We start from the raw sequence: 10570 nt of genomic DNA, 5'->3' as shown, positions 1-10570 counted from the left end.
AGTGGCACTTCATGGTTGGGCAGATCTTACCTAGTATGAAGTTATGCATCTTGACAGTATAATGTAGGCAATCATTGCCCGCAAGGAAGGCCAACAATTAGACCCATTCTCAAAGTTTTGGAAAACTTTCCCACTTTAATGCTGGATAAGGAATATGGTATATTGACAACTTGATATTTATGTGACAAGGACACAAAGTGACAAAAGATTTGACCTCTGAATCACATGTGTGTATATGTGTGATCTCATTCCATGCATCTGTAGAGATGATATCATACTTCCTTTGCACTCTGAAGAGTGGTACAATCTAATAATTGCAGGATTTTTTGCAGTTGGGTAACCTAACAACCCACTTTTTTCTCTCTAGGATTGTTTCATACCACATTATTACTTAAATATCATCAAACTATTGCAGTTTGTCATGCTTTGGTTGTAATGACACTTTGTGATTTCTTTTTGTTTTTATAATTATAAGATTTTCTTCAAATACTCTTTTATAACCATTATTACATTTTCTGATGTTTTTGTGTTTTAGATGGTTTCTAAGAATAGCATGAGTGACTTTTAGATTTTTAACACATTGTGAGCCCTGAACTATTTTGGGAGAGGGAATTCCTTAAGGGAAGTCTATAAATACGCTTAAATGGTAGTTATCCAAACTGACCAGGAATATCTTATTACTTCTGCCATAATATTGACATACTACATTTCAAAAAATGTAACAAGTAGAGCAATTGATCACCATTTACAAAATTTTGCAGGGATGGAACAGATGAGCATGTCAAGGACAACCAATATCAACTTGTTTAGGCACTGTTTTGGCTGTCCCCTGTTATTTAATTGTGGGGATAATAAACCAGTAAATGTTCAATTTTGTTACCTCTCTGATTTAGTAAAGAAATCTGTGAGGCCAACACTACCATCATGTGTCCACTCTGTGACCAGAAGTGCCCGTTTTGGATTTTATCAGACACTTGCACATATGCCAAGGTAAGAACATAAAATATCTTACTTATCTCTTGTGGTGATCTTATGATTCTAGTACTTCTGCTATCCAAGAAACAGAATATCCACAGGTAGTTATGCTTTCTCAGTGGAGGCTGGAGAAAAGTACATTTTGATCTGCTTGGAAGAACTAGGGAAGAGCCAGGGGACCAGAGAATAGCAAATGTAGTCTTCTTACATAAAGAGATAGAGAAAAAAAATGGTCCCAATGGGGGGTGGGGTTAGCCTTCAATACTGAAGTGAGTGAGGCCCTCAGAGCACAACTACCAGAGAATGGGGCAGGACTAAAAAGGCAATGGAATTCTGAAAGAACAAAGAATCATATTCCCATGAAAGTAGGGAGTTGAAGTACCCCTTGGAGTTACTTCCTTTGTTTTTGGCTTGCCTCCCAGCATCTTTTCCCACCTGATCAACAGACGTGGGGCATCTAAATATTTTATGGCTAAACTGAGAGTTCCATTTCCCTTGTCAAATCAAGAGTCATTTGATTTGTCAGATGGGCACTATATGAATTTGAAAAATAAATAAAAGAATGAATAAAGAAATAGACATTTATAAAGGGGGTAGTTGCTTAATTTTAACACCACATAGTTCCACGAGTGTTTTGAGGAATTTTAATGTATAGTCTTTAGCTTGACTCTCAAATGCTCTTTCAAAAATATCTTGAAGTTAATGCCATGATTGCTAGAAATCAGCATTACTTTGTCCAAAATAGATAAAAAGAGACTTCCCTTTAGTGGACAAAGTGACTGCTAGGGATGTAATCAACCTCAGTTTCAGGAAAAGTTTTGACAAGTTTCCGCATGACATTCTCATTGCCAGGCTGTTAAGGAGCAATTTAGATGCCAAGACAGCTCAGGGGATCAACAATTGGCGAGCTAACATACTCACACAATAAAAATTAGGGACTTTACATTGAATTGGGGAGACGTAGCCAATTATGTTGGGACCAGTATTACTCAACAATTTAATGACCTCGCTAAAAAGGCATTGATTGGCTGTTTATCATAATTGGGAATGAAAGAAAGTTGGAAGGTCAAGCAAGCACTCAGAATAAGAGAATGAGATTTCAGTCTAAACTGGACAGTTTGGAAAAACTGGTCTGAGAGATCAAGATATCCTATAAAAGGGAGAATTGTAAGGTTTTGTATTTAGAAAGGAAAAATGTGGGGCACACATCTAAGATAGAGAATGTGTGGCTTCGAAATGCTATATTGGAGAAAGGTGGACAAGCTGAACATGAGGCAACTCTGTGAAGCAGCTGCTAGAAGGGGTTTGAGGGGATACCCTAAACGGAGAAGCTGAACGAACGTGGGGTGGTTAGTCTGAAAAAAATTAAGACTAAAGGGATGACATTATATTTGTATTCATGTATTCATGAAATGGTATAGGTTCTCCTATACTAGAAGACCTGGAAGGTGCTTTCACTCATTCTATTCTATGTATGTAAAAAGGTGCCATGAGGAAGATGAATAGGAATGAATTTTCCGCTGCTATAGGAACTAGAACCAGAAATAATGAACACCACTTACAGTTAGATTTCACTTAAATATAAGAAAAGAATTTATGATGTCTTTATGATCTATATCATAGTTGAATGGCCCATCCATCCATGTTCACAAGGGAAGGGGGGCATATGTGATCAAAGAAAGCAGAATGACAAAAAGCAAAATTGTGAAAAAAAGCTACACACTGTTTTCAAAGAACTCTAGTGATTTAACTCTCCTCTTTTTTTTTTTAACCGTTTAGATCACCCATATGGTTGACAATGAAGGGACAGTTCTGTTCGCAATGTTCATGACTGTCTGGGGTAAGCGTGCGGATTGGTTTAATGAGGAATGCTGTTTTTAAAAAAATATAAGCTCTTTTCTGTCCACAGAACAATCCTTTCTCCTCTTCATTGCCAAAATATTTTGTGTATGTTTGTATATGTTCCATTATATTCTTAATGTTCCCTTAGAAATATATATCCTCTGCATACTTTGGCTGACTCAATAGACATGGGCAGTAGTTGGATAGGAGATCACTGGGAAATACCAAGGCCGTTACATAGATGATATTCTATTTTAATATAAAATATTTTTTAAAATATATATTTTCTTTTAAAGGCAAGAGGATATGAATAGCAAGCCACTTCCATATGGCCATATGACCAAAGGCATAAGGCTTGATTCAAAGGAAACATTGTCTTTATATACCCTAATATACTTTTTGAAAATAATAGCTACTGTTTTGTTTTAAATGTATTCCATGGAACTTGGAGAAGTGTACTAGGTTACCTTGCAATCAACTCTGTGCATTAGGCACAGATCTTGGTATATAGCTTTTATAAGCAGAGTTGTGGTAGCTCTTAAATGCCTTCTATACATTTTATAAAATGAATTGCTCTGTACTATGCAGAATACTGGAGGATTCATGGAAGAGATTGAAAATGATGTTTTTGCTATCTCTGTCTCTCTCTTTCCCTCCTTCCTCGCTCACTGCCTTGCTCCCTTGTTCCCTCATCCCTCTTTATCTTATTTATCTTTAATGTACAGCCACTTTATTTTTGGAGCTATGGAAGAGATACAGAGCTAAAAAAGTCAATCAATGGAATATGTATTCATGGGATGAAGAAGAGGTAAGGCCAGTGCTTTTCTCGTACATAAGAATATTCTTAATATCTCTGGTGGCAAGAAAAACCTTCTCTGTAATAGTTTTAGTACAAGTACAGCTACTACACAGGTGCTGATGTCTAACCCGTGTTGCAAAAAGTAAAATAAAACAAAGATAAAACTTCTGCTTGTACCTTAGACCCAGAGTCAGCAATTTTTTAGGCAAAGGCCCCCACTTCCCAAGAGTTCCATTATGTTACCTTGCGCAATGTTTTGAATACTAATAACTGAAATTAAATTAAACCAATCCATGTTTACATGTTCCAAATGCTGAAGGAGATTCCATGGGCCTTGCTTTTAGCTGTATCCTATCATCTAAATAAAACAGTCTCAGATCTCTGAAAGAGAGCATTTTATTATTTGGGACAATTGTGTAACACTATATAAAATAGCTTCACATGTTCAATCCTTGATTTATGATGCTATTAAGATAGTAGTAGAAGCAGAGCACTTATTTGCATATAGAAAGATCTGTCTCTGGCATTTCCAGGAAAAGGTACAAAAATAGGAAGCATTTGCCTTTTTTTGTTTCATCAGTCTGGGAATATTTTTGCATCCCAATTGCTTTCTGTTCCACTTCTGTCTTTGTATGCAATTGTTTTGCATATTTTAATCCAATTCTCTCACATCTATAGTTTACCCACAGTTAACCCTAAGGAACAGACTTTTGCTTACCAGATTATGATAGTTTTACAATTGCTGAATTATTTGATTGCTTCTGTTAGATTCTGAGGATAATTTACAGAGATAGCTAATATGCTTTCACCTACAGTAGAGGTTAGAATTTAGGCTGCATAGGCCAGTCCTTATAATCATAATATTCTACTGGTGGCTCTTATTAGTGCAGCTGAACACAATAGCAATAAGCCTTATAAAGTGCTTCATAGTGCTTTACAGCTCTGTCTAAGAGGTTTACAGAATCAGGATATTGCCTCCACCATTTTGGGTCATAGTTATACTGACCTCAGAAATATGGAAGGCTGAATCAACCTTGAGCCTGTCAGGATCGAACTCCTGGCAGTGAGCAGAGTTAGCCTGCAATATTCCATTCTAACCAGTGCCCCCCACAAAGCTCTCACTCCTAATTTCACCATGGATTTTTGCTTTGCTGCAGAACTGGAAAAGGGGCAAAAGTAAATGGCAAACTAATCATTTAGTATGTTGCTGCTGATTATATACATTTTTTAAAAATCCAGAATTTGTCCCTGAAATACAGCATTGCCATAATTCAAACACTGATTTCAAGCATTATCTTAAAGCCAAGTCTCATTGACTACAAGAGACCATCAGGAAATAAAATTGGAATAAAGGAAAAAAAATCTCTTCTCGCTTTAATAACCTCAGAATTTTAAAGCCTTCAGGCATTTAATAAAAGTGTGATTACTATTACCACTGGGATCACAAAAGTGGCAGGAATGAAAAAGCTAAGAGTCAGAAGTTGTAGTATTAATAAAACTTTCTTCCTTGTAGTCCCTTTCCTGAACAGAAGAAATAATGATGTTTTCTTCCCATCTTTAATACAAATGGAAACCTTAACAAGAAGTTGTTAAGTGTGACTATACTTCTTTCTGTAGGAGGAATTGGCTTTGGAACTCATCAATAACCCTGAAGATACCTCTGAGGAGTATCAGCATTCATATATCCGCAGTATAATTGTGCTTATTTTAGCTCTTATTATGGTACGTGGATACTGTTTTCCTAATGTACTTTTCATATTTATTTTGTATGTTTATTAATGGTACATATTTAAGAAAAATACTACACCTTTGGAGTATAATTAGAAGAGATTCCTATAAATGAAAAGGCATTTCAAAAGATTTTTTTATTTCTAAATAATAAAAATAAGCAATGTTATATTTGCCTATATAATAGGCAAAATATGCATTACATTTTTTTCCTGATCTTTACCTCTTATTGTGAAAGAATATGCTAGCTGGACACCAATGGCATATGTGAATAAGATACAAGTGTTGCCTCAACATTTAGGCACTGAGTTTGTGTGGAGTGAATATCTACTGCCTGAATTTGGGAGAGAAAACAAGTTTACTTTTGCAATGGGGCTTTTTTGCAAACCTGAAAATATGACTCACTTAAGTAATTCAGGCAAAGCATAAAGATTTATTAAGGGTGGGAAATGTCAAAAATTTTAATAGACTATAGAAACAAATAATACATACATTCAGTGTATGTGATAGAAAGCAAATGATCAAACAATAAAAGACATGGATTTGATGTGAAAATTGAATCCAGAAAGCATTGTTTCTACATAATATTCCACAAGTGGCAAATTTATCGGCTACATCACCCACTTTCCCAAATGAGTCTGTATCTTAATATATTTGTAAGTATTTAAAGACTTCCAGAATATGCTCCCTATTGTTTAGTTGTTGGAAAGACTAGTTCTTGCTATTGAAAGAAGAAATGGCTTTCTTTAAAAGAAAAACATAGTTTGCTAAACTTTAAAAGGAAGTATGGATGCCACACTAAAATGCTAATATCACTTTTATTAAAATGCAAATAAAGAAACCTGAATACCCAGACAGGTGACACAATAATCTCCTAGAAGGACAGCTGACAGTATCACTTTCAGCAGTTTAAATCCTCAGTTTATTTTTCTGACCAGTACTACTTTGTCTAACCCATAGGCTTACTGTATATTCAAACAGAAATGGATACAGGAAATGGAAGTTTTTTCTACATTTCAGTTCTTGCTCCCATTAATTAACCCTACCATTCAGCTGTCCTGGCACATCAATAATCTTAAACTTAAAAGATGGTCCACTTTAGGCAAAATTTGTATTCTGAAGAATTCCTAAAGGGACTTTGTGCTGCTCCTTCAAAACTCAGACACACATTCAGATCCCATTTGGGAGCTAGGAAAGTAATGGGGAAATAATTCTGGCCATTGTGATACTCTCCAATAAGTTTCAAATATTGGAAACTTTTATGAAAATCAAACCTTCCCTTTTATGAAAATCCCTATAGATGTGAGATGGAGCTGAAATTTGTCACAAATCAGCAGATTATTTTCAGTTTCACAATGCAGCAGGACAACTTTTCCAAAAAGAGAAATTCGGAAATTTTATTTTTAGAATATTATTTCCAAAATCTAAGGGTAGTAGAACTTTATATAGGAAAGAAATGGCAGAGAGAAAAGATTCACAAGCCACCTTCTGTTGCACCCTCCTATAAAACAAAAACAAACAAGCAGAGCTTTCAGAGAGGGAATATGAATTAGTCAGCAGCTAAACATTTAAGAGTTTATGGCACTTTCAAGACTAATAACTTTATTATTTAATCAATATAGGCAAACCATGTCTTTAGATGGAATTGATGTAGTTTCATCATGCTTATCTGAAACTGATGGACCACCTGGCCTTCCACTGTTCTGATGTTTTCATTTTTCCTTTTCGGTGGTATCAATACTTCCTTTTTTCTTTTTCTTTTAGATATGTGTGCTGATTGGCATGGCCCATGTCTTGGTCATCTACCGGGTTGTGGTGACAGTAATCTTTACTCAGTCCAATTCAAAATTCCTTCAAGAGAAAGCCACTACAGTGGCAGTCCTGACGGGTGCAGTGATGCATTACTTGAGCATCATCATTATGACCAAGGTACACACTGCTGCTTGTTTTGCAGGTGTCTTGTTTTGCAGGCACTCTGTGTTGTGGTTCGCCGGCAGCCTGCGCAGGTGACAGCGGAATCAGACAGTGGGGAAGAATGGGGACCAGTCTGGGAGTCTGGATTGGACTTGGACGAGGGTCCTGCATCCGATGCAGAGATGGGGCTAGGACCCTCTGGGAGTGGGGTGCTGACTCTGGAGCCTCCGGAGTCTGGCAACAGCGAGGCAGAGGAACAAGGGGAGCCTGTTCCCAGTGTGTGTGTGCACAAAGCTGCTAGAAGGCAAGAGCAGCTGAGACAAAAGGGGTGACTCAGGAGTAAGGCTTGGAGGTGATTGCCCCTCCCATTAGGTATAAAGGACAGGCAAAGGTGAAGAAACCTTTGTAGGAAGCAAAGTCGTTTGTTCTGTTCGGATTAATCCTTGAAGCTCTGTGCAGACTTTGTACTTCGATTTTTTATAGTTCATTTGGCACTTTAGTTATTGACAGCAATTCAAAGGAAAGAAATGTGGGTGCTTATCTTGAGGGACTGTTTGGGACTCATTACGGGCTGGGAATGAACATAATTCCCAGTGTTGAAATAAAACAAGAGTTGTTTTAACTAAGCAAGTACTTAATTACGGTCTTGAAAGCCTTGGTCAGAATACTTTGCACTTGTATAATTTGTATTTCTATTGCAGGTGAACAAGTATATTGCACACCTTCTCTGTAAACTAGGTAAGAAGCATCTGATGCTGTGTACATTCATCTTTCTATTTGAGTGTGTGTGTGTGTGTGTGTGTGTACTGTAGCCTGTTTTCATCTGTTGCTGTCCAGCTGTTTTGGACTGTAACTTCTGGCAGCTCAAGGTAGCATGGGCAATCATGCAGGATAAAGCAAATTGTATTTCAATACAACTGGAAAACAACTTGATAGTTAAAGATTTCTGTAACGCAGGGATGTCAAACTGAAGGCCCGCAGGCCAGATCTGGCCCTCGGGATGCTTAGATCTGGCCTGCAGGGCTGCCCTTGAAACAGTGAAGGACCGGCCTGCGGTGCCTCTGCCAGTGAAAACGGAGTTCAGGAGAGCCACGTGGGGCCCACTGGGCTCCATTTTTGGCTATGATGACCTCCTGCAACCCCCTGCCAGCAAAAATGGAGCTCGGGAAGGCTGTGTGTGGCCCACCCAGGCTCTGTTTTTAGCTGAGACAGCCTCTTGCAACCTTCTGCCAGTGCAACCAAGCTTGAGAGGGCTGCGCACGGCCCTCCTGAGGTCCATTTTCGCTGGCAGAGCACTCGGGCCACCACAGGCATCCTCAATATGCATGACGTCAATCTAGCCATCCCCACACTAGCCATGCCCACCTGGCCTCCCGAGGTCAAACACAACAACCCTTATGTGGCCCTCAATTAAATCGAGTTTGACCCCCCTGCTATAGGGGATGAGTGAAGACTCACTACAGAGATGTTCAGTGCTGCATGAAAAATACATTCTTGAAACTGAGTAAGGCATGCATGAGACAAGACCAGTTGTCCCAAGGACTGTAACTGACTGTATGGTTTTGTGCTTTTTTCCCCTAGAGAGGCCAAGATCATTCAGCGAGCGAGAGAAAAGCTATACAATTAAAGTCTTCACCTTCCAGTTCTTCAACTATTTCTCTTCTCTGATCTACGTTGCTTTCTTCCTAGGGAGGTAAACAGTAAGTAGTGAACTTGGGAGAGTTAGATATTGGGCATCTGCAGGTATTAGAGCTGAATCTCAAGATCTAAGTTTTACTGAAAACTTTGCCACATTCTGAAACTATAGGATTCCTACCCTCACTTCTCCATTTATCCATGTCCTTTGAAAATCTGACTCTAGTTTTTGATGTTTGAAATGCTGCTTTTTTTTTTACCACTGTTGGAATTTTTTTATGTATCATTCTATACATGATGATTATCAAAGCTATAATTAGGATTGGAAACAATTTATATTTTAATCTCACTTCCTTATTAGGATTAATGGCCATCCAGGATCTTATGTACGTGTGGCTGGCAAATGGAGACTGGAAGAAGTAAGCTACTTTACTACAATCCCTTTTTCCCACTCCTCTCTTGATCTCCTATTAAATTAATTTCTTCTTTCATCTCTTTTTATTCATCTCTTAGCATATTGGGATGGTTTAAATCTTGGCTCCAGATGGAGATTATTCTGTTGCTTAAATCTTAGTATGACTTTTGACTTGCACTCTGAACAGTCTATAAAAGTTACCAGAAGGAGGCATATATGTGTTCATGACAGTAATGGGTAGGTGTGGATGCAAGATACATAAAACAAATTCAGATCATGTACTTAGAACCAATTGGGTCGATCACTCTCTCTCAATGTCATATTTGGTCAGATGATTTGGGAGAGGATAAAATGGAGAAAAAGAAGACCTTGTATGCTACCTTGAACTCTTGGGAGGGAAAGCTGAACAAAAACATAAGAAATGTACAGATGTGCATCATTTTCTAGTTTTTTCCTCATATGCCTTTTTCAGAGTGAGAGTACCAAAAAAAAAAAAAAAAAATTTGAAGCATACTTCAGTTACAACACATTCCTTTTTCTTTTTCTAGTGTCATCCCAGTGGTTGCATGACAGACCTTTTCATTCAGATGTTTGTAATTATGACATTAAAGCAAACTTTCAGCAACCTCGTGGAGTACTGGCTTCCGTAAGTAGATCAAATTCATCTCCCTCTTTATTTTTCCAGATCATTGCACATTTACAGCTCAAACGAAACTATTTTGTGTGTGTGTGTGTGTGTGTGTATACGCATGCAATGACAATTTCAATTCTGGGAAAAGAAATTATGAATTGTACTTCTTCTTTGGCTTCAGGGCAAGGAAGGAGTTTTGTTCTTTCAAACCAGGTGAACCAATATCTAGGAATAGGGTGGGGCCTCTCTTCCTTTGGAGTTGTGCTGCAGCCCATATGCTTAAATCATCAACATTTAGGATACAACATCCTGCGATACAGTTAGTTTCTTCAACCTGGGTCTTTGCCTGTGAGATATACAGCCTGCATTTTTATATCGAATAGTTGGAGAACCATGGCATGAAGGAGGCTCTCTTGCAGTTGGCGATTGTGGAATAACAACATTCTGTGCCTTTTCTTTCTACTATTGTGATTCTTCTCTCGTGCACACATATGGTAGCGCTCTATAAGCACTTTGAAGTAGGGAGCGAGGGCAAGGACCTCATTCACGTGCCTGGGCTTATACATATGGTTACAACAGTTTGCCCCATTGTGGGAATCCTTGAGCTGGTAAACTGCACAAATATTTCTTG

The 10570-nt window shown here is 38.0% G+C and overlaps 1 protein-coding gene across 2 annotated transcripts in view; it reads left to right on the top strand.

The window, feature by feature from the left end:
* Nucleotides 1-10570, top strand: part of ANO9 (anoctamin 9) — a 69333-nt gene that overhangs the window by 43940 nt on the left and 14823 nt on the right. For both annotated transcript variants that reach the window (XM_087920896.1, XM_087920897.1), the window contains exons 9-17: nucleotides 894-990; nucleotides 2755-2815; nucleotides 3543-3625; nucleotides 5234-5338; nucleotides 7109-7273; nucleotides 7960-7996; nucleotides 8840-8951; nucleotides 9255-9312; nucleotides 9857-9954. In XM_087920896.1, the coding sequence (XP_087777022.1) occupies nucleotides 894-990; nucleotides 2755-2815; nucleotides 3543-3625; nucleotides 5234-5338; nucleotides 7109-7273; nucleotides 7960-7996; nucleotides 8840-8951; nucleotides 9255-9312; nucleotides 9857-9954 (816 nt within the window). The remainder of the gene's footprint in view (nucleotides 1-893; nucleotides 991-2754; nucleotides 2816-3542; nucleotides 3626-5233; nucleotides 5339-7108; nucleotides 7274-7959; nucleotides 7997-8839; nucleotides 8952-9254; nucleotides 9313-9856; nucleotides 9955-10570) is intronic.

The sequence above is a fragment of the Pseudonaja textilis genome, chromosome 1 (assembly GCF_049901715.1).
Source record: "Pseudonaja textilis isolate UNSWEBS1 chromosome 1, rPseTex1.2, whole genome shotgun sequence".
NCBI lineage: Eukaryota > Metazoa > Chordata > Lepidosauria > Squamata > Elapidae > Pseudonaja > Pseudonaja textilis.
This window is presented reverse-complemented; position numbering and strand designations above follow the sequence as displayed.